Genomic DNA, 23,258 nt, shown 5'->3' with positions numbered 1-23,258 from the left:
GGTTGGAGTCAATTGCAGTTTCCCGTCCGTTTGAGTTGGTGGCGTTTGATCTTATGGGACCTTTTCCACGATCGACTGCTGGCAATGAGTATGTTATTATTGCTTCTAACTACTTGACTCGTTAGGTGGAAGTTGGTGCTCTTGCTAGTGCCTCTGCAACTGCTGTTGGATACTTCCTCCTCAATCGAGTGGTGTTCCAGCATTCTTGTCTAGAGCGAATTCTTTCGGATAATGGTCCTGCATTTATGGCTGAGGTATTTCATGTTTTGACATCTCGGTTGGGGATACGCCACACTTTTACGAGTGTTTATCATCCACAATCAGACGGTCTAGTGGAACGGCTCGTTCGAATATTCAAAGGGATGATTGCGAAGTATGTGAACTTTCAGCATTCGGATTGGGATGGTTATTTGCCGTCTCTTCGGTATGCCTATGTCACAGGGGTGCAGAGTTCTGTTGGTGCTTCACCATATAAATTTCTATATGGTCATGATCCAATATTACTAACAGAGCTGGGTTTACCTTCGCGATTGCCACGAGCTCCTGATGCTAGGTCATGGGATCAATATTTGACAAGCATTCTTCCACTTGTCTGAGTAGAGTCTGCCGAACACTTAGGCCGCGTACAAGTGGGACAACAACGGCGCTACAACTCCCATCATCGTCCACCTGCGGAGTACAAAGTGGATGATTTGGTGTTAGTCCGTTTTCCCCATCTTATGGTACGTGGTTTATCTAAGGGGCTCCTTGTGCAGTGGAAGGGACCGTATCAAGTGTTGCGGCAAGTTGGACCGCAAGTTTATGAGGTTCGGCATAACGTTCAGCAGACCGATCCTCCAGAGATTGTGTATGTGCAGCGGTTAAAACGCTTCATACAAAGGGATCAGGAGCAGTTAATACCGTCTACAGATCTGCCGATGCCTCCTCCTGACGTTCCTCCAGATCCCGGCCCATCTACAAGAGAACCTTGACAGCCTTCCATTATTCTGAGAGGAGGGGATGATGTGAGGGCCAAGTGTACGGCTATGATGCCGTATACTAATATTAGCGTAGTGGATTTTAGTAGCCGTCGGATTGATTTCAATCCGGACCACTCGCTCTTATATATAAGCTAGGGTTTTTGGGCTAATTGATATGCACATTTCTGTATTCTCTTTCCATATTCCATGCACTCACACACACACACATATATATATATATATATGTAAAAGAAAGTTGTCTATATTTGTTACTGTTAATTGTAGTTTACTTTTTGGTTTGATTTAGAAAACATATAGAGTTATATTTAAGTATATTATAGAATATACCTCAATTTAATGATAATTTTACTTCTCTATTCTTCTTATTATAACTAATATTAAACTCTATTTAAGTGGAGATAGAAAAAGAAATTATAACTTACACATATAATAACAATCCTAATGAGCCTTAAGATTGTGAAGAAATCAAGCTCTACTCCATTACACCCAAACCTCCATAACCAAAAACTCTCTGTGTTGATAAAAAGGAAACACAAATTATAAATTTTGGCTGAATAAAAGTGCAAAAGCATCTGGTGGTGGTATAGTGGTTGTTGCTATGGATCATGCTTTTCTTACTAAGCCACCCACTCCATACTAGTTTTCCTCACTTGAATTTAAGTTATAAAATTTTGAGCTAGTGAAATGAAATAAATGAGCAATTGAGCAAGGTATAGGGTTAGTGTAGAGTGTCTTGCTTGGAAGATTGTCAATTATAAACATTTGCAATGGATCTAAGTCATTTAAAGAGATATTTATGTTTATTTTTTCTTTCTTTTCTGCAGGCTAACAATCAAGCTTTATACTGCTGAAGGAAGTAGACACTAGGTAGAAATGATGGCATATAAGTTTTTTGTACCCTTGACAGTATAAATTACTTTATCTCTCTTTCAATCTTATCTGACAAGAGCTTCTAATTGAGCAGAACTTCTAATTGAGCATATGGAGGAAGATTAACTACATCCCCCTTTATATGCATGATCATGGCCAATTTAGTACCAAGATTATAGCCCTTAAAAGGAATATTGTGAGTATAGTGGAAGTTATAAGGACATGATTGTAAGCAACCAAAAAAAATGATTTGAAAAATGATTCATAAAGTTCAAATGTAATGAAAAAAGGCAGTGCACCCCCTTTTTTAATCAGTTAAAGGTTTTGGGATAGTTAAAATTAAGTGTCCTTGGGTTTGAATAATATTGGGTTGGGTAACTTCCCGGGAAGTTAAAATTCAAGAACTTACATTTGGTATCAAAGGAACTCTGTTAATTGGCTAAACGAATCGCACCACATGTTAATTAATATCTGGTAGGTTTAGTTTGCTCCAACTGGGCTCGACCTAAGGGGTAGGGTGTCAAGAGAGCAGAGCTTAAGGGTGTCAAGAGTGTCAAGAGAGTTCCAACTTTTACCTTATGTTCACGAGGGTGTGAACTTGCAGGGAAGTGTAGTGGATTGTAAGCAATAAAAGTGAACAACTTGTACCTTCCATTCACGAAGGCGTGAATTTGCAGGGAAGTGTGGTGGATTATAAGCAATCAAAGAGACCAACTTGAGAAACGATCCATAATATAAAGGGAAATGGCCTATGAATAAAAGTGCACTTCATTTCCCAATTAGTTAAGGGTCTTGGGATAGTTGGGGTTAAATGTCATTAGGTTTGAATAATATTGAGTTAAATGATCTCTTAAAAAATTTAGATTCAAAAGCTTATAAGGACAAAGTTAATAATGGTAACATTGTTCATTCTAAAAGAAAAGTTTGTAAAAACTCTATTGGTAAGAAAGGAACTCTTTGGTCTCCACAAGAAAGCTTGTCAACTGTAATAATTATAAAAAGTCTAGAATGAATATACTTGTGAAAAAATAAAATAGAAAAGAAGTTAATGATTCCAAAACTTAAGCTCATTTTAATGATTAGATATAAATTTCTTTATCAAGATAAGATGATAGAATATTTAAGCATATTCTATATCCAGTACCATATATCAAATTATACACAAATCAGCAGTGTAATATATAGTAAGAAATTGACATACAATTAAATACCTTGCATATCCAAAACCAAACTCATATTTATAATAGTATTTTAAAATAAAAATCATATGATAAATATAATAGTTTTCATGTATGAACTTCCTTCTTTTCCCACAAGTCACACTATAGTATGAGGACAAGTATAATCCAGGCAACACTTTGAAAGGATGACATGCGACTTTTGGGTATTTGTGAATTCCTTCCAAAAAGATGGCCTTGGATACTGTCTGATACATGAATCCAAATTGTATTATGATTGGCCTTTGCACTACAAGAGGAAACACAATTGAACATATCTTTATAGATAAAAAATACAGGCTGTTTGGAGTGTCTGGACAAACAAGCATCCAACTTAGATTTCCTTTCGAAGCTTTGCAACCATATAAGCTCATATGATATATAAAGCTATATAAAGTTGAGCTATATTAACTTTAGATACCACGGCTATATAAAATCAGGGATACAAAGGTGTAATTTAGGGGTTTAAATTGTAATGTTTATGCACTTTTCCCTTTTCTGACAAGGTACCCTAATCTTGACATTTATATTATTTACTAGTATTATATAACTAATATAAATATATAATTTTCACTACAAGTTTAGAAAATAATAATTTTTTGTGCTTAGCAATAATGCTTGGTTTGCTTAATAGCCCTTTATAAAGAAAAAAAAATCAAACATCCAATCCACCATCATATCAACTACCTAAGGATGTCATCAGCCATAGTCCCAAAGGAAGGAGATCTCATTTGGGATCACTACATCAAACTAGAATTAGTTAAAATGATTCATGACAACCATTCTTTGAGAGCCATCTAGCATTACATTTTATTAGATCATTCTTGGGCATTACATAAAAGGTAAATTGACATATTAGCAAGTTAGAGTCCCATTTAGGTATGCAATCAAGAAAATCCTTGGCTCAATCAATCTATACTTAATTGAGGCAGTTGTTTTGTGCAAAGCTATTTACATTATGGTGTTACAGAGTGGAGTGGCATTCGATCTTTGCCTTGATAGCATAGAGGTTACCACCAAACCGTTTCATTGCCATTGTAGAGATGAGCTCCATCATGCATTTTGTTTTCTTGCTATGCACAATTTTTTGTTTGAATAGGGTATTCCTAGAATATCCAATTTCTTATACTAAAATTTCATGAACTAATATAAACCTTATTCTTATCTTGGAAATGGCTGTGGTATATGCTCTTGGATTGAGCAGAAGTGATTGAGTGTCATGCAGAAACAAGGTGTTTTGGTGTGCAATTCATGCTAGGGATTTGCTTGTGGCAGAGAAATTGGGTGTGAAATGTGGTGGGCTTCACCTAGCACAAGTAACCACCAGAAGGAGAGAACTGCCATTAGCCTCGCCAGTGCAGTATAAGGACCATTAATATGGTTTTAGATCAAGTTGGGAATATTGCTAACTAGTTTTCTGCCGAAGGCCAACAAGTAAGGCTTGTGGAGTGGTAGAGCATGGCTCCCGTGCGTTGGGCTGGTAGAGGGGATCTAATGACCCTTGGATGGGATCCTCAAGTCAGCAAATAAGGTGTGACTGCTGCCAAGAAGGAGAGGTTTTGCCAAACTGTGTCCAGATCCATCTCTCCAGCACGAGGACATATCACTAGTGTAATTTTACAAGGAGGGTAGCACACCTAATTTTTGTATTAGTCCCTAGAGACATTAGGGAATGTACATACACATTTCACTGGTTTTCTATTTTCTAAGAGTATTAAACAATTCTCCCAGTGTATTTTTTGTTTTTAGATTATTAAAGCTTTTGGTTTTCTTGAATGCCAGTGCTGTTTGGATTGTGAGAAACTATGGAATGGCTGTACATGCTTAGATTGCTTATTGTGGATTTAAAAGGCACTTGTACTCTTCAATCTCCATCAACAATAAACTTACCTGCTTGGATGAATTATTTATCCAGATTTAATGCACAAGCAACTTTCTCTACAGATTCTTAATTTTTTTATATATCTATGAATATATTTATTATAAATAGATTTTTTTTCTAAGTATATTCTTACAAACTCACGAATAATTGCGTATATTCTCTAAAACCTCTTCGATCTTCTCCAGTGACAAGCCAGAATGAGAAGGGGCTGATCATCTCTTATGAATAATCCAGATTTTCCTCTTTCTTTCTCCATGGTTTGAAAGATTTTCATTGCTGAAGCATGAATCTGTTGGTGCTTTTCTCTCACATTGCGGATGGAACTCGGCACTTGAGTCCGTGTTCACTGGAGTTCCCATTCTGTGCTTGCCTTGCTGGGCCGAGCAAGTTTTCAACACCGCGTGGGTGGTGGACACCACGAAATCGCAAGCCATGTCGAAGATATGGTGAGATTTGTCATGGAAAGAGACCAACAAGTTTGAGACGTGAGCCCAAAGAGCTGCGCCATGCAGCCAAAGGAAACGTCCAGCTAAATGGTTTGTCGCATGCAAACCTCGTCAACTTTGCCAAAGCATCATCACTGTGATATAGGTTGATTGGAGATTCCTACCAACTTAGATGCGAGTTTGGTAGATTTCGCCGAGAAAGAACGAAGGACTGTGGACTAGTCCTTCTTCATTCGACCTTGCGCTCACAGGATCTATAAACTAGGGACATTCTTCTGGCGAGTTAGAATGCTGGGCGGAGTGGGAATCAATACACTCGAAACTCCGCCAAGCAAGCGATGGGTTTCTCGCTCATTGCTCCAGCTCTCAAGAATGTGATAGCAGCAAGTGACTTTGGCTATGACGAAACGAGCTCGGTCCGCATAGCCGATCTGGGATGTGCGTCTGGCTACAACACAATCCGTGTAGTGGGGCTTGTTGCCGAGGCAATTCGAGCATGCTCGAGATCCAAGCCTTCTTCTCGGACTTGAGCTCCAATGACTTCAACACGCTGTTCCAGCAGCTAGAACAGTCATCGCCATCACTGCGACGCTTCACTGCCGCTGTCTCTGGATCCTTTTACGAGCGTCTCTTTCCCAGCTCCAGCCTCCACATTGTAATGTGTAACATATCGTCGCATTGGCTGTCCAAGGTGAGACTGGATTCAAGTTCATTCCTTCGATTTAGTTCTTCCTTCTATGGGCATTTTGGTCGTCTCTCCAGACTCCGGAGAGGAACGTGGATGATCGGTGTGGTCCATTCACGGCGAGGAATGAAGCCTTTGTGGTGCAAGCTCATGAGGATCTTTGCCGGTTCTTATCCTGCCGAGCACAAGAGATTGTTCCTGGAGGAATTCTCTGCTTGATTGTTCTCACGGATGCGAGTTGCCAACCCTAGTTCACGTCCTTCGAGGACTGGCATGTTACACGCTTGGAGCTGGCATGGAACGATATGGTCGAAGAGGTACGCATGCATATAGTTTCTGGAACCATGACAAACTTGTTTTACGGCAGGAACTGATTGATCGCGAAACTCATGCTACGTTCTGCATGCCTTGGTTTTTCAGGACCATTGACGAGGTGATAAAACCAAATGCCCGCTAATGCCATTGAATGATTAACATGAGGTGGGAGGTCAGATGGATTCCCCGGGATGAATCTCACATAAAGTCGCTCGTAGAACTTGTTTACCAGGTCGCCATTGTTTCTGAGATGCCGGGAGATGGATCCCTTGGTAATGTTCTTGCAGAAGGAAACTTCAGCTGCAGCATAGCTTTGGAGGTTGGATATTGTTGGAACCAAACACTTGCCCTGCTCGAGTGTGAGGATCGCGAATGATTCCCCGGTTTCATCCTAAAACGAAAGTGACGATTTCGAGGTCCCACCGAGATTCGAACTCATGTCGTAACCACTAGCCTATATAATAACCAATTGTTTTTTCTGTAACAAAGTATTTGGGTAAGGTAGATCAGGAAGCGTCCATGGATTCCCAGCCGCCTCACGTTCTTGCGTTTCCATTTCCCACGCAGGGTCACATAAACCCGATGATACTTCTCTGCCGCAAGCTCGCCTCCATGGGATTCGTCGTAACTTTCCTCAACATTGGCAGCAAGAACATGAGCTCCACTGCTGATGAGCAATTCAGGTATTTTTTTCGTGCTCGAGCTCTTGGAGAGTGCTTTGAATCGATTATCAGCACCCATTTGAGAACTTCATGTAAACAGGATCATGAGCATCTCTGACGAGTGCCTCCCATCTGGCCGGCTTGGAAACAATCTCCAGATGTATCTCAACGCGATGGAGGGCTTGCGGGGCGATTTCGAGACAACCGTGGAGGAGCTCATGGGCGATTCGCAGCGGCCCCCTCTCACTTGTATACTAAGTGACGCTTTCATTGGTTGGACTCAGCAAGTGGCCAACAAGTTTGGGATTTGCAGGGCGACTTTGTGGACGAGCTGCGCGACGTGGGCTCTCGCGTGTTTCCATTTCTTGTCGCTCGAAAGCAATGGCCTCCTCCCAGCATACGGTAAGAACCATTTCCATAGCTACTATTATACAAAACTCTTTGCAGGAAGTAGCAGAGTTTTGGATTTCATCCCTGGAATGCCATCTTCTTTTGCTGCGAAGTATCTTCCTGACACGATCCAGAACGTGGAGCCTTACGATCCAGGCTTTCTCAAGCGCCGGCAGAGGAACGAGATAATGAGAAACGATGCTTGGGTGCTCGTCAACTCCGTTCTGGAGGTGGAGGCATCGCAGATCGAAGAGATCTCCAGGAGCGAGAACCCAAACTTCGTTCCAATCGGGCCCTTACACTGTCTAAGTACGGATGACACCCGCACCGCGCGATTAGCAGTCGCCAGTCACTCTCCCTGGAGGCAGGATCGAAGCTGCTTGGACTGGCTCGACCGGCAAGCTCCAAATTCGGTGCTCTACATCTCTTTTGGGAGCCTGGCAACCGCTTCTCACGATCAAGTGGAAGAGATTCTCGCCGGACTGGATAAGAGCGGCAGTGCTTTCTTGTGGGTGGCAAGGCTGGATCTCTTCGAAGACGACGACACCCGAGACAAGATCGTGGCTACGGTCAGGAACAGCCAAAACAGCCTCGTCATCCCGTGGGCTCCTCAGCTAGAGGTACCAGAAACAATAGGATGAAAGCTCATAATCAAGTTCTGTACATCTACAGGTTCTTGAGCACAAGTCCGTGGGAGCATTCCTCACACATTGTGGTTGGAATTCCATCACGGAGGCCTTGGCCGCCGGAGTTCCAATGTTGTGCAAGCCTTGCTTTGGAGACCAGATCATGAACTGTGCCTTGGTGGTGGATCATCTCAAAGTGGGTCTTCGTGCTACGGACGAGGAGCAGGACAAGCAAACCAGCGCTGGCCGGATTGAAAAAGTGGTGAGGCTCGTAATGGGGGAAAGTGGACAGGAACTGCGAAAACGAGCCAAGGAATTGAGCGACACCGTCAAAAGAGCCGTAAAACATGGCGGAAGCTCGTATGCCAACATGCAAGCTTTTGTGGAGGACATGAAACGAAGAGCATTGAATTGACAAAGGTGATATTTCGAGTCTTTTCTGCAATCTATACCAGCAATATAGGCTTTCTTTGTCCCTCGATCAGAGAAAGTGCACCAAGAACAAGCGGTGCTTCGCGAAACCACAGCGATCTGATAAAAGCCACTGCTTTGAGCAGCCTGAGTGGCCAAGCGATCGCATAGCATTACTTACTTGCTGCTAGCAAACTTGTGTTCTCTACGAGCACTTCAAAGTGTCTGGAACAAACGGCTGTAGAATATTAAGAATATACTGCTACAAAGACTCCTCCACTCTTGCATTTCCTTGGATTAGCCCTGAGACAGGTCGGTCATCTGGACCACCTCTATGGAGTGAAAGGTGTCAAAAAGCTTGTATCGTGAGACCATTGTGGCATCCAAGACATTCGATCCAGCTCTGGCGCCCATGAAAAATTCGGTGACTGTAAGAAGATGAAATTGCGGCCTTATGGAACATGTCCAAGGAATATTCTAAATGGCCGTATTCTAAGTTCTCATTAATACCAAGTATACGCAAAAATCTTTCTCTTGTATTCCATTGAAGTTCTCCTTTCCATGGACTAATATTTATTATATTCACTTTGTAGTTTTTTTTCTAACTGCATTGCAAATGGAATTTGACTCTCAAGTCGGCGTCCACAGGAGTTTCCTGCGTTGCTTTGCTTTGCCCAGCAAATTTTCTGGGTGGTTGACGGAGTTCCATGTTTCAAGGAGGACACGGATGCCGAACGTAAAGTAATTTTCTATTCGAGTGTCTTTTCCCATTTGGAAAAGATGTAGGTTTTGGGTATGGTAGATCGAGGAAGCCATGGATTCTCAGGCGCCTCACGTTCTCGCGTTTCCGTTTCCGGCCCAGGGTCACATACCTCCGATGTTGCATCTCTGCCGCAAGCTCGCCTCCATGGGATTCGTCGTAACTTTCCTCAATATTGGCCGCAAGAACAAAAGCAGCTCCACTGGTGACGAGAAATTCAGGTGCCTCACACAGATGTAGTTCTTTTGTGTTAAATCTTACTCGATCTTCCCTTTGAATCGATTCTCGATCTTGTGTAACAGGTTCATGAGCATCTCGGACGAGTGCCTTCCATCTGGCCGGCTTGGAAACAATCTCCAGATGTATCTCGACGCGATGGAGGGCTTGCGGGGCGATTTCGAGAAGACCGTGGTGGAGCTCATGGGCGATTCCCAGCGGCCGCCACTGACTTGTATACTCAGTGACGTTTTCATTGGGTGGACTCAGCAAGTGGCCAACAAGTTCGGGATTTGCAGGGCAACTTTGTGGACGGGCTGCGCGACGCGGGGTCTCGCGTATTGCCATTTCTCGTTGCTCGAAAGCAATGGCCTCCTCCCAGCACACGGTAAAAACCACTTCTATTTTCCATTCACGAGCTTTCTTTGCAGGAAGTAGCAGAGTTCTGGATTTCATCCCCGGAATGCCATCTTCTTTTGCTGCAAAGTATCTTCCCGACACGCTTCAGATCGAGGAGCCTTACGATCCAGGCTTTCTCAAACGCAAGCAGAGGAACGAGATAATGAGAAACGACGCTTGGGTGCTCGTCAACTCCGTCCTGGAGGTGGAGCCATCGCAGATCAAGGAGATCTCCAGGTGCTGGAACCCAAACTTCGTTCCAATCGGGCCCTTGTACTGTCTATCGGACGAAACCTCGCGATTATCAGTCGCCGATCACGCTCCGTGGAGGCAGGACCGAAGCTGCTTGGACTGGCTCGACCGGCAAGCTCCAAACTCGGTGCTCTACATCTCGTTTGGGAGCCTGGCAACCGCTTCTCACGATCAAGCGGAGGAGATTCTCGCCGGACTGGACAAGAGCGGCAGTGCTTTCTTGTGGGTGGCGAGGCTGGATCTCTTTGAAGACGAGGACACCCGAGAAAGGATCTTAGCTACGGTCAGGAACAACCAAAATTGCCTCGTCATCCCGTGGGCTCCTCAGCTGGAGGTAACCATGCGAAACAATTAAGTGAAAGCTTATAAGAAAGTTCTTATCGACAGGTTCTTGAGCACAAGTCTGTGGGAGCATTCCTCACACACTGTGGCTGGAATTCCATCACGGAAGCCTTGGCTACCGGCGTTCCAATGCTGTGCAAGCCGTGCTTTGGGGACCAGATCACGAACTGTGCCTTGGTCGTGGATCATCTTAAAGTGGGTCTTCGTGCCACGGTCGAGGAGCATGACAAGCAAACCAGCGCTCACCGCATCGAAAAAGTGGTAAGGCTCGTAATGGGGGAAAGTGGACAGGAGCTGCGGAAAAGAGCCAAGGAGTTGAGCGACACTGTCAAAGGAGCCGTGAAACCTGGCGGAAGCTCGTATGCCAACTTGCAAGCTTTTGTCCAGGACATGAAACGGAGAGCATTGAAGTGAAAAAGTTTAATCAACTTTTGCTTGTACTAAGCTTGGTTGGTCGAGTGAATACAAGTTTGCTAGCAGCACGTAATGTGGTGTGATCGCCTGGCCACTCGGGCTGCTCAAAGCAGTGATGGAGCTTGCGGCGTTTGTCACGTCGCTGTGGTTTCGCGAAGCACCAAGGAGACAAACCCACTCTAGAGTGTCTGGAACAAACGGCATTGTACTGATGAGCTCCTTTGCATCTTCCACACGTCCCATCCGGCCGAGGAGATCGATCATGCAGCTAAAGTGCTGCTTGGTGCAAAGCAAGGAGAAGTCGAGAGCCATCGACACAAAGTGATGTCTCGCGTCGCAGAGCTTTCCTTGGGAGCTACACGAGATGAGCACCGAGACGAAGGTTGCAGAGTCGGGCATCTGGACCATCTTCATGGAGTGAAAGGTATCGAGAGCTTGCTTCGTAAGACCATTGTGGCAGTAAGAAGCGATCATGGCATTCCAAGACACTCGGTCGGGTTCTGGGAGCACATAGAAAACCCGGCGAGCTTCGCTGAAATGCCCGTTTTGAGCGTAGGCTGCGAGAAGAGCCGTCCACGAGATCACATCCTTCTCGGGAATCCTATGGAACACTTCGAGAGAATGTTTTAAATGGCGTCTCTGGGAGTAAGCTGAGAGCATCGTGTTCCAACTCGCCATTGATACCTCGGAGCGAGGGATTTCATCAAAGAGGAGCTTCATTTCTTCCAAGTCTCCTCTCCGGCCATAAGCATCGAGCATCACATTCCATGCAACGCTGTCTTTCTCGTGTATGGCATCAAAGATCTCCTTTACACTGGCGATATCTCCGTTTTGCGAAAATTTCTTTAGCATCAATGTTGAAGAGATCAGATCCATTCCAGGCGTTCTTCTAAACAAGCGCTTGGATTCTTCGATATGCCCCTCTTGGGCATATGCGCAGCACAGTGAAGTTACCGACAGAGTGTCTTGCTCGGGCATTCTATGAAACAAATCCCTTGCTTCGTCTAACTTTCCATGTCGAAGATAGCCGGATAGCATTATATCCCACGACGCAAGATCACGCTCCCCCATCTTATCAAACATGTCTTTGGCTTTGAGGATATGCCCGTTTTGGGCATACACAGAGAGCATGGAGTTTTTAAGCACGATATTGTCGTCCTCGGCCGTGTTAAATATGTCCATTGCTTCCTCAACATGCCCTTCTCGGCCTAAAGCCGAAACCATGATTGTCGAGGAAACGATGTTATGTTCTGGAAGCGAGTGAAATATCTGGCTAGCTTCGGGCAGAAGCCGGTTGTGAGCATAAGCAGCAAGCATGGCGTTCCAAACGGCCAGATTTTTCTCTTGGATTCCATCGAACAGTAGCTTGGCTTGTTCGATCCAACCCATGTCGCTATATAGAGAAAGCATCGCCGTGCACGAGACGACGTTATGCTGTGGCATTCGATCAAAGACCATCTTTGCTTGGAGGGGTCGTCCACATCGAGCACACGCCGAGAGCATCGAGTTCCATGAAACAATATCTCTCTCGGGCATTTCCTCGAAGATCTTTAGCGAGTCCCGGGGCCGTGAGCTCTGACCGTAAGCAGCGATCATCACTGCCCAGGAGAAGAGATCCCGCTGTGGCATCCGATCGAATGTGGCCCTAGCTTGCTGGAGATCGCCCGCGTGAGAATATGTCGAAAGGAGGGAGGTCCACGAAGCCAAATCTCTTTTTGGCATTGAAAAAAAGAGTTTTTCTACTTCGATGGTATCTCCACGCGAGCTCATCAATGCCAGCATTGCATTTGCTGACAGAAGGTCGTGCTCCGGCATCCTCTGAAACAAGCTGTTTGCGTGATCAGCATCCCCAAGACTGGCAAATGCTGAAAAGAGTGTTGTCCAGGAAATAAAACAATGCTGTGGCATAGAGATAAAACAGCGGTTAGCTTCTCCTGTGCAAAAACTACGTGCATAAGCCGCTAGCATCGCGTTGAACGAAACAAGGTCTTTCGTTGGCATCTCCTGAAACAAAACTTCAACTTCCGCTAGATACCCTTTCTTGGCATATGCGGTAAAGATGGTGGTCCAAGATACAGCATCTTTACGAGGCATGGAATCGAATAAATTTTTTGCTCTTTGCGTAAAGCCACAAGAACAAAACCCATCTAGCATTGTGTTCCACGCAACTAGATCTTTCTCCAGCATCGCCTCAAACACGTCCCAGGCACGGTCGATATGCCCGTTTCTGGCATACGCCGAGATCATGGCGGTGGAGGCCACTCTTTTGCAATGTGGCATCGCATCCAGCAGCACGCGAGCATCGTCAACAAGCCCATTTCGCGCGTAGGCCGAAACGATGAGCGTCCAGGAGAAGGGATTCTTGGTCGCGTCGGGCATGGCATCGAAAACAGCGCGCGAGCTCTGGGCGCAGCCACACCGGCCGTAGGCATCGATGAGCTTGTTGTGGAGGAAGGCATCGCTTGGCGCCAAAAAGGGGCGGATCCTAGCGTGGACCTCTCGAACTGCGGAGATGGAAGCGCAGGATCGAAGGAGCCGGAGACAATCCTCTCGATCCATGGCCCATTCTTAGTAGACTGTAATTAGGCCACCTCCACGGAGCGTGATCGGCGACTGAGAATCGCGAGGCTTCGTCCGATTGGAACGAAGTTTGGGTTCCAGCTCCTACCCAGAAAATTTGGTCGGCAAAGCAAAGGCAAGCACAGCATAGGAACTTCGAGTTCCATCCGCAATGCGAGACTCCGGATTCATTCCAGCACTGCTTGCGATCGATTGCACTGAGAAAACTTTCAACCCATGGTGATCTAGAGGTAGCATTGACTCGAGAGCCTAAGAGATGATCAGACCTCTCTGTAACCTGGCCAAGTCACTGCTTTGGAGCCCCTCATCTGTAAGAGATGGTTGCGAAAAAATAGATCGTGTCTTCGATCCATGGAGATTCTAGACTGGGACAAGTTGGATTCACGTCATTACATCGCGTAAGAATTCCCCGTGGGGATCATCCTCCACCATTTTGTTTGGAGGATCCATTCATGGGAATGTGAGCCCAATTTGCTAAGCTAAGCGCAGCTGGACTCAAAGCTGCCGGGGTGAAAGATTAAAAACTCTCTCTTTTCTGGAACAAAGGTTCTCAAATCCCCGCCATCAATTACCATAAAAATCGAGAGATGAGCGCATTCTAGCGTATTTATATTACGGTCGATCCTTCACAAGTTTCTAAGGCTTTGGTTTAGTATCTAGTGTGTCTGCGAGTGTTTGTGTGTGCTTCCTCTTTTGTGTTGTTTTTCACCGGTTCCTAGGGCCTAGCTAGCGAAAACCCAGAGAGAGGTCAGCGACGCTTCAGATCACTCAATGTGCAACATGCGAAAGCCATACCTCTGCGAGATTGTTCTTGTTTTGCTCGTGCTGCAAGCGACCCTGGCTCGCGGCAGATTCAGCAGCGATGGTAAGAGCTGCAGCCCGATAATCTTGTGACTCACACTCGTCTTGTGCTCTAGAGAAACTATGCTGCAGTGACGAGCCATCCGCGAGGAGTGGCGCCAAAGAATCCGTCCAGGTTCGTGTATGTATCATCTTAAATAATAGAACTAACATGCAAAACAAAGCCAGGCGGCATTGATGATTGTCGTGGCTGCGGAGTCGCTACTGCTGCTCTTCTTGACGTTTCCATGGCCGGCGAATCCTAAAATATTCAAGTATATTCTAGGTATATGATCGTCTATTTCGCAGAAGCCTAAGACAGCAAGAGCGCCAAGATCATCGCGCACAGCCATGGACATGGGATCAATTCCTCACCGTGTCATCTCGCAAAGGCTTTGGAGGACAAGAAGATTGGATCGAGCCCCCCGAGCTGCAATAACAAGTGCAACGCTTGCTTCCTTGCCAGGCGGCGCAAACACCCATGTCGTCCTCGAAACCCCCATGAAGAAGAACACCAAGAACAGCGGTCAAGGCCATCACGATGTTGGGGAGCACTTCATTGTTCAAGGGTTCTCAATTACAGGCTCGAGACGTGGAAGTGTAACTGTGGCAGCCAGTTTTTTAATCCCTGATTATATAAACGTGTAAAACTTAACTATCTAGTTCGTCTGCCTAGATTGAAGTGGTTTTTACCGCGTGTTGGGAGGAGGACATTGCTTTCGAGCAACGAGATACGCGAGACCCCGTGTCCCGCAGCCCGTCCCAAAATTCACCCACAAATCCCAACTTGTTGAGTCCACCCAATGAGAGTCACTGAGTATACAGGTGAATGGCGGCCGCTGGGAATCGCCCATGAGCTCCGCCACGGTTTTCTCGAAAGCCCTCCATCGCATCGAGATACATGGAGACTGCTTCCAAGTCGGCCAGATGAAAGGCACTCGTGTAAATGGAATAACTAGCTAGATTATATATAGGTACCTGAATTGCTTCTTTTGAGGAAAGTTATGACGAATCCCATGGAGGCGAGCTTGCGGACATGATCGGGCATATGACCCTGGGCAGGAAATGGAAACGCGAGAACGTGAGGCGGCTGGCAATCCATGAACGCTTCCATACACAAAACCTTGCTCATTCACTACCAACATAGATGCGACTTTTGGAGCTGCGAAAAAGAGCCAAGGAGTTGAGCGACACTGTCAAAGGAGCCGTGAAACCTGACGGAAGCTCGCACACCAGTTTTTGTCCAGGACATGGAACGGAGAGCATTGAAGTGAAAAAGTTTAATCAACTTTTGCTTGTGGTTGATCGAGTGAATACAAGTTTGCCCAGCACGTAATGCGATGTGATCAACTAGCCAGCTAATCTACTTAATTGATGACGTGCATTTGAAACAGCCAAAAAAATCCCTTCTTTGAAACTTATTTATATTTTATCAAACTCCAAATGTAGTGTTTGTACAGAAATGTGTAATGTGTAAAGTTGGAGCATACAATTGTAAATTCACAGAAGTGTGGCTTGGTGCAAAGCATGGAGAAGTCAAAAGCTATTGACACGAAATGACCTTTTATGTTGCAGTGTTTTCTATTAGAGTTACATGAGATAAGCATTGGCTGAGTTAAGCAGTTTGGTTAACAAGACTATTGTCCTAGTAATGGCATTCCAAAATATTCAATCTGGGAAGCTTATGGAAAACTTGAGTTTCATGAACATACTTGTTTTATATAAGAAGAATTGTCAATGAGATCATGTCAAGATTATCAATGTTGGTTATTTAGAATAACAAATGAAATTGGTTTAATATAAAACATTATTTAGAATATTTAAGTATATTTTATTTTTAATTGAACATAATTTTAATGTTAATACTCTTACTCACTATATTTAATTTTTAGTTAAATTTTTTTTTATAAACATTAACATATTTAAAAATGATTATTTAATATGTGAATTAATACACAACCATAAAAAATTATTGCCACTAGAAAGCTTATTAATTCAACAGGAATAAGAATTTATGGCTCCTTTAGAAGGCAATCAAAAAGAATGTAAATAAAGATTAATCACATTAACAAATTAACTTTACATAATAAAAATGTTTAACTTTTTTAAAGAAGATAATTCTTTATTAAATTTAGCTATATAAATCTAATGTTGATGGGCTCAATTAGTAAATTTAATTATTCTTAATTAATTTTTAAACTTAATTATAACATATTTATTCCTTAAGAAGAATTCAAGGAATAGAATTAATTCAATAACGTAGATAAAAGAAATTATTTTTTATATAATATTCATATCATTTAGGAAAACTAAACTTACTAAAAGTTAATCTTTATACATTCAAATATATGAATTAAAATTCCCAAAATTAAAAAATTTATAAAAATAATTAATGAAATACTCACAAAGTCACATATATGCAATCTACTAAAAATCAATTCTAACAAATGTATAATTTTAAAACCCTTGTCTTTTTTTTATTTTTATATTAAAATAAAATTATTAAACTATATGAAATATTAAAACTGATATTGAAGTATAAATAAGTTTTATAGGATGTTTTTCTATGAGTGTTATTAAGCACTAGTTAAACCATAAGAAACCCTATTAAATAAATTTCTTATATAGCTATATAAATAAAATACCAGCATAACTTTGAAAAATTACTTTAAAATATTGTTTTGTTTTTTAAGGGTGTGTTTAAAAATGATTTAGATAACTATTATTTTATGGTAGGGTTATATAAAATGAATTTATTTACAAAGGTTTTGGTCATTTAGTATTATTAGCTGTTGTAGTGACAATATTAATTATAGATAATAATGTTTATATAAGCTAATATACAACACAATTTGTTATGTGTTACTTCTTGTTTAATATTATTATTAATTAAGTTTATTAATGTTTAATTTAATTAAGAATTCTTAAAATTTTCTAGAAAAGAAGTTTATATGAAAGCCAAATGAGTATTTTAAATGTAACATTTTTCTTCAATCTCTATGAGTAATCATGTAGTTATATCTTTATAAGTAATCAGATAGCTTCCATATACTAATCATATTATAAGTTTTCACAGCTTTACTATTTCATACTTTAGAGTGTTAGAGAATTAGTTATAAAACTTATCTTAAAAATGTATGTTTGTTGAAAGTTTATTATTATAAGCAAATTTATAATTTATAAACACAAAATTAATCTTATGATAGTAAATTAGATATTTTGCTCTTTGCCAAGATCATGGCTCCACTTTCAAGTCCATTTCACGTGTATGCCGAAACAATGAGCATCCAGGTGAAGGCATTCTCACTCGCATTGGGCATGGCATCGAAACAGCTCTCGCACAGCCACACCCGCCGTAGGCATCGATGAGCTTGTTGTGGGGGGCGGATCCTTGCTCGCACTATGGAGATGGAGACGCAGGATCGCAGGAGCTATGGCCATTCTAGCAAGCGCGAGGTAGATCAAACTCTATCAAAGTTTCCTTTTATTTTGGAGATAGCTAAGCTCTACTTACGGACTAAAGAACTGGTTGCCACATTTACACTTCCAAGTCTCGGGCATGTAGTTTGAGAACCCAACAATGAAGTGCTCCCCGACTTCGCGATCGTCTTGATTATCGCGCTCTTCACGCGGCTGTTCTTGGTGTTCTTCTTCGCGGGGATTCGAGGACGACATGGGTGTTTGCACCGCCTGGCAAGGAACGCAAGCGTTGCACTTGTTATTGCAGCTCGGGGGGCTCGATCCGATCTTCTTGTCCTCCCCCAGAGCCTTGACGAGCTGACACGGTGTGCAAGAGGCGCATTTGTTCAGGCAGCTCGGAGGCGTTGATCCAACCACTGTCTTGTCCATAGCTGTGCTCGATGTTCTCGGTGCTCTTGCTGCCTTGTGCTTCTGCGAAAGAGATAGACGATTGATCACCGTACGTATTGATAGATGATCCAGACACAAACCTGGAAGGATTCTTTGGCGCCGCTCCTCGCGGATGGCTCGTCACTGCAGCATAGTTTCTCTAGAGCACAAGGCGAGTGTGAGTCACAAGATTATCGGGTTGCAGCTCTTACCATCGCTATTGAATCTGCCGTGAGCCAGGATCGCTTGCAGCGCGAGCAAAACAAGAACAATCTCGCAGAGATATCGCCTTGGCATGTTGCACATCGAGTGATCTGAAGCGGCGTTGACCTCTCTCTAGCTAAAGAACCGGTGAAAAACAACACAAAAGAGGAACACGAACGCTCGCGTCCAAGCACACACAAACACTCGCAGACACACTAGATACTATAAACCATAGCCTTCGAAACTGTAAGAACAAAAGCTATTAGCACCGCAGATGAACTAGAGCCTAGAGAGGATCGATCGTAATCTAATCACGGGTATAAATAAGCTAGAAGATGCGCTCAATGACATGACCATATTCTTGTCTATCCCTCTCTCGATTTTAATGGTTTCTTCTGCTTGAGGTGATGGCGGCCATTGCATGGGGATGTGAGAACCTTTGCTCCTCTCCAGGAAAGAGAGAAAGTTTTTAATCTTTCCGGCAGCTTTGAGTTGTGTGAAATCCAGCTGCGCTTAACTTAGCAAATTGCGCTCACTTTCCCATGAATGGATCCTCAAGACAAAATGGTGGAGGATGATCCCCACGGGGAATTCTTTCGCATACTACTACTAATAATAATAGTAATATAATAATTATATATAAATTATAAATATAAATAAATAATAAACAAGGACATCGTTCAGTACAAAATGTTGGTCCACCCCTCTTGGATCAGTCCACCACGCAGCAAGCCCATCACCTCAAAGAGCTTACTTCAGCTTTTATAAATGAAAAGATGTGACACAGCAAGCCTTTGCCGCCATAGCTGAAGATTCATGGTACAGCTTTGAAAGTAACCAATGTACCCAAGTGTCATGCTTAATCTAATCCGGCCAGCCCGCAACCATTTGTTTATAGTTCACGCACGCTGAGACACATACCGGGAATGGGCATCTGTAAAGGCTCGGCTTCTTGAAACTGAGGTTGTAACATTGTTTATGGCGAAGCTTGCCTCAAGGACCATGGGGGCGATTTGAAAAAATGGCCTCTCGCCCCTCCTCGGCCCAGAGCACAAGAAATTACGCGGACGAAGGAGGATGATACTGGAAGAGTTAAAAACTCCAAGAGAGAGGAATAGCCTAGCTTTTAGTTGCTGGTCAAATTCTCCTCCGAGCTGCCGAGAGAAGGTCCATTTTTGTGTGGCTGTGTTTTTCTTCTGCCAGGCCAGGTCTTGACAAGAAATCAAAGCTCCACGCTGATTGACACTTGTTTACTACGACTATGACTACGAATCAATTTTTGAGAGAGAGAGAGAGAGAGAGAATTTCTTTGATATTTGGACTAAGATAAGCTATTTTCTTCGATACTTGGCATTGATTGTGTTGAGTCAAGGGTAAAAGAAGTGTGCGTTGGCAGCCCACCAGCACCTCTCACTAAAAAGAGCAAGAGATAAATTTACAAATTCGTTTGTTAATAGTAGTCCACAGTGATTTAACAAGAGAACGAGTCTCTCTGGGCCAGATCGTGTGGAAGGAGATCCAAAACTTAAGAAGGTGACGATGACCAAGGAGGAGGAGAACGATCGCGGAAGAAAAAAAGAAAACGTAGATAAGAAAAGAGAAATCTCTCAAGGCGTGGCTGCTACTTCCGATGTTGGAGTTGATCCAGCAGCGACGGTAGCGGTAGAAGCAGCAGCAGCAGTAGTAGTAGTACTTGTCATCGTAGAAACTGGCATCGCGGGCGAAGAACTAGAGCTAGAGGAGGAGGAAGTTATAGAAACCGAGGAGAGCATCCCCGCCGCCGCCGCAACTCCGCTTCTCAAGTCCACGACGAGCACGCTGATGTTGTCGCCGCTGCGGCGATTGTAGGCGAGCTTGGTGAGGTAGGCGGCGGCGACGCGGGCGTGGGAGGTCTCGGTGCCGTGCGTGTGTGCCGAGAGAGCGTCGAGGTTGCTGGTACACCGCCCCGCCAGGCACATCCTCGTCACCTCGCACACTTGCTCGTTGGTGAGAACGTCCCACAAGCCATCGCTGGCCAGGACTAGAAACTCATCCTCGTCGCTCCTCACCACGCACTTGACGTCCGGGTTTGGGATGACGAAGCGGTCGAGGTAGCGATCGCCTGGAAAAATAAATGCGACTGTCACTCACTCCGAAAACAATCCACAAGCAAGCATGCGAAGAACAAGCGAAAGATGGAAGAACAAAGATGGAACTAATGCGAAGAACAAGCAAACGATGGAACTTATAGCAAAGCAAAGCGAAAGATGGCAAAGCTCACCAATCGCTCTGGACATGGCCAGCATTCCCATGACTCGGTAGCCGTTCCAGAAGATGACTCGACCGCCGGCGTCCTCGATGCGTTGCATCTCATCCTCCTTTTCGGGCTGGAACACGAGAGATCAACGCAAAGTTGGGTGTGTCGAACGTACCTTGTGATCCACCGAGAGTGGAATGGCCCGACCACCGCGGCAAAGCACCACCCGCGAGTCCCCGCAGTTTGCGATGACAATCCGGCAGCAGCTCACCACGGCGACGACCGCGGTGGATCCGACCGTCTCGCAGCAAACGCCCGTGTTCACCTCGCACTTGTCGCAGTTGCCTGGCCGCAGGCACATCGAGTCGATCTCGCCGTCAACTTTGAGGAAGCACGACTCCAGAGCCTTCTCCCACACGGTGTCCCAGCACGTCACCTCGTTTGCACTGGCAAACCCGGCCAGAGCTATCGACTCTTTGATCTGTTCCACTAGAGCGACGTGGAGACGATCCTTGCAAAAGTGTGCTACCTGGAAAGACGATCAAGAACAAACAATGAAGAAGAGTGCCACTACCTGGGATCCGCCATGCCCATCGTAAACACCGAAGAAGTGGTGCGAGCTATGGTGACCATCTTGGCTGGAGTGACGGGCAATGTCACAGGGAAGTGACAGGAAGTCTCCAGCGATGGTAGCAGCGTCTTCCATCTCCTTGCGGCGTCCGATGAAGGACACCAATCCATAGCTCGGGAAGCCATCGTTGGCAGCCACGCAATCGCCACCCTCGCCACCCTCGCCACCCTGGTCGCGCGACGCCTGTTCTTCCGGGAGTAACCTGTGCTGCTGCGTTTGATCGAGCAGCGCGCCGGAGCTCCCAGCGCTGCTCAGGCTGCTGCCGCTACTAGTCCTGCTACTGGCATTCCTCCTGTCGTGTCTCTCGGAAGAGATGAGATCGCTCTCGTAGGCTGGCGGCGTTGACAAAGATGGTGTTGTCTCCGAGGACGATGGAACGAGCCCAGACATTCCGGCCGCGATATCACATACCCCCAGCGGCATCCATCACCACTACACATTCCTCCTCCTCTTCTCCCATCTCTCATCGTTGTTCACTCGCGGGAGCTCGGACGACACCTCCAAATGCCGCCACTGGGCATTTGCTGCGACCCTGCGAATCCAGCCTAAAATGCTTCCACCCGGCGAATCCAGCCCCGGGGATCAAAAGTACGCCCGCCGCATGTCCTGGAGCGAGCCCACGCTGCGATTCCAGTCTAGTGGAGCAGATCACGAGCCCTGGGGGAGGAATTCCGTGGAACCCATCTGGGATTACGGCGGAGCTGGGATTGGGACGAGTCTCACCTGATTTGGAGCGCGCCCAATGCAGCCCAATGCGCTGCTCGCCTCGCCATTGCCGCGGCTCCAATCCCTAAAGCCCAGGAGGAGGGCGCCGGATTCGCCCGCGAAGAATTGGCACTGGGAGCAAGAAAGAAACGAGGGCTTGTGCTAGAGATGCGAGGAGAGGAGAGAAAAAGAGAGAGAGAGAGAAGAAAGGGATGGGAAAATGGGGTGTGTCAGTGTGTGTGCACGAGAGAACGCTGTGGAATCCGCTGGAAGCGAGCGAGCAAGCGCAAGCAAGCAAGCAAGCACACGAGAAAGCGAGGAGAGGAGGAAAAAAAAAAGGAGAACCTCAAGCTTAGCTCCTTCTCTCTCTCGCGCGCGCTCCACAGCCCAGGAATCCCTCACACACTACAAATCTCTTGGATTGAAGAACTCCCTATGACCTTTCTCTCGCTCACACACACACACACACACACAACACACACTCTCTCTCTCTTCTCTCTTTCTTTTCTTTTTTTTTTTCCTTCGGCCAGGCAGCCTCCTTTTCTCTTTCTGGCTAAGCAAAGCGCGATTAGGCGCAAATCCACGTATGTTGGTCGATGCCACGTCCGCCGTATCCTTCTGGTATTTCCAGGCGACGCTGTAATGCATTGATTGGTCAAACGGGGCGGGTACAAAATGCATTATCCCGGAACCATGACAACGAATTGTTACCACCCTCGAGCTTTTAAATGGGTGATTTTACCCCTGTTGGAATATTCGCCAACCAACCCCGTACATGCACGACGGAAATTTCAGCCCACAGAAATGAAAATGCCGCACTTTTGCGATAGAATTCTAATCTTTGCGTTTTAATCTTTGACTTGCGAGTATATGAAATTATTGATTTGTATATTGTCCCATGCTGTGCTGTTGTTGTTTGCTTGCTCTATGTTTGCTGTGATAGCAACAGCAACTTGCCAGCAAAACTTTTGCCAAAAGGGATCAACAACACAACAATTGAGAGATGGATTGATCCACTTTCTCCCCTCCCTGCCTGGATGGTTTTTGATCCATCCATGGTTTTTTTTCTTATCCCTTTTAGTTCTCTTTTTTACCTTTATTTATATTCTATTCTTCCTGACAGCGTCGAATTGTGTATAGATTTTCCAGACAGGACAGAATGTTTGCAATTGGACTTGGTTGATCTCAAGTATCAGCTGGGAAATTTTTTTTTAAAAAGTTTCTTCTTACATGGTCAGATCTTTCGTACAATGCAACAGCCATGACTTGAATCATCGGGGATTCACATCTCCTCCTCCTCGAGAGCTCGTGATTTGGATTCGCGATCTTTTCAAAGCAGTGCCCAC

At 44.8% G+C, this 23,258-nt stretch overlaps 5 protein-coding genes across 8 annotated transcripts; 2 read left to right on the top strand and 3 right to left on the bottom strand.

Annotated features, from left to right (window-relative positions):
* Nucleotides 1-6,903: 6,903 nt before the first annotated feature.
* Nucleotides 6,904-8,771, top strand: LOC9638164 (UDP-glycosyltransferase 85A1). Of its 3 annotated transcripts, none has more exons than XM_024680051.1 (5): nt 6,904-7,078; nt 7,158-7,459; nt 7,505-8,067; nt 8,120-8,493; nt 8,559-8,771. In XM_024680051.1, exons 1-4 carry the CDS (start codon nt 6,915-6,917, stop codon nt 8,486-8,488), a joined length of 1,398 nt encoding a protein of 465 aa, XP_024535819.1. In that variant the 5' UTR covers nt 6,904-6,914; the 3' UTR covers nt 8,489-8,493; nt 8,559-8,771. The 3 variants fall into 3 exon arrangements, with proteins under 3 accessions (XP_024535819.1, XP_024535818.1, XP_024535817.1); XM_024680050.1 differs by having other exon boundaries at nt 8,537-8,771; XM_024680049.1 differs by having other exon boundaries at nt 8,120-8,771.
* A 430-nt stretch (nt 8,772-9,201) lies between these two features.
* LOC112348061 (7-deoxyloganetin glucosyltransferase-like) lies at nt 9,202-10,935 on the top strand. Its single transcript, XM_024680033.1, has 4 exons — nt 9,202-9,465; nt 9,547-9,848; nt 9,892-10,445; nt 10,499-10,935. The coding sequence occupies exons 1-4, from the start codon at nt 9,299-9,301 to the stop codon at nt 10,865-10,867; spliced, it is 1,392 nt and encodes a 463-aa protein (XP_024535801.1). The 5' UTR covers nt 9,202-9,298; the 3' UTR covers nt 10,868-10,935.
* On the bottom strand, nt 10,874-13,426 carry LOC112348105 (pentatricopeptide repeat-containing protein At2g35030, mitochondrial-like). The gene has a single exon (XM_024680170.1). The coding sequence runs from the start codon at nt 13,424-13,426 to the stop codon at nt 10,874-10,876; it is 2,553 nt and encodes an 850-aa protein (XP_024535938.1).
* Nucleotides 13,427-17,744: 4,318 nt separating this feature from the next.
* Nucleotides 17,745-18,651, bottom strand: LOC9638163 (polygalacturonase). The gene is made up of 3 exons (XM_002974997.2): nt 18,349-18,651; nt 18,238-18,296; nt 17,745-18,178 (listed from the first exon to the last, which is right to left on the bottom strand). The coding sequence occupies exons 1-3, from the start codon at nt 18,440-18,442 to the stop codon at nt 17,798-17,800; spliced, it is 534 nt and encodes a 177-aa protein (XP_002975043.2). The 5' UTR covers nt 18,443-18,651; the 3' UTR covers nt 17,745-17,797.
* A 1,114-nt stretch (nt 18,652-19,765) lies between these two features.
* On the bottom strand, nt 19,766-22,398 carry LOC9638162 (probable protein phosphatase 2C 8). Of its 2 annotated transcripts, XM_024679976.1 has the most exons (5): nt 21,931-22,398; nt 21,151-21,864; nt 20,752-21,105; nt 20,601-20,706; nt 19,766-20,441 (listed from the first exon to the last, which is right to left on the bottom strand). In XM_024679976.1, exons 2-5 carry the CDS (start codon nt 21,628-21,630, stop codon nt 19,948-19,950), a joined length of 1,434 nt encoding a protein of 477 aa, XP_024535744.1. In that variant the 5' UTR covers nt 21,631-21,864; nt 21,931-22,398; the 3' UTR covers nt 19,766-19,947. The 2 variants fall into 2 exon arrangements, with proteins under 2 accessions (XP_024535744.1, XP_002975042.2); XM_002974996.2 differs by having other exon boundaries at nt 21,151-22,398.
* Between the last annotated feature and the right edge of the window lie 860 nt (nt 22,399-23,258).

Source organism: Selaginella moellendorffii, unplaced genomic scaffold (genome assembly GCF_000143415.4).
Source record: "Selaginella moellendorffii unplaced genomic scaffold, v1.0 SELMOscaffold_26, whole genome shotgun sequence".
Lineage (NCBI taxonomy): Eukaryota > Viridiplantae > Streptophyta > Lycopodiopsida > Selaginellales > Selaginellaceae > Selaginella > Selaginella moellendorffii.
This window is presented reverse-complemented; position numbering and strand designations above follow the sequence as displayed.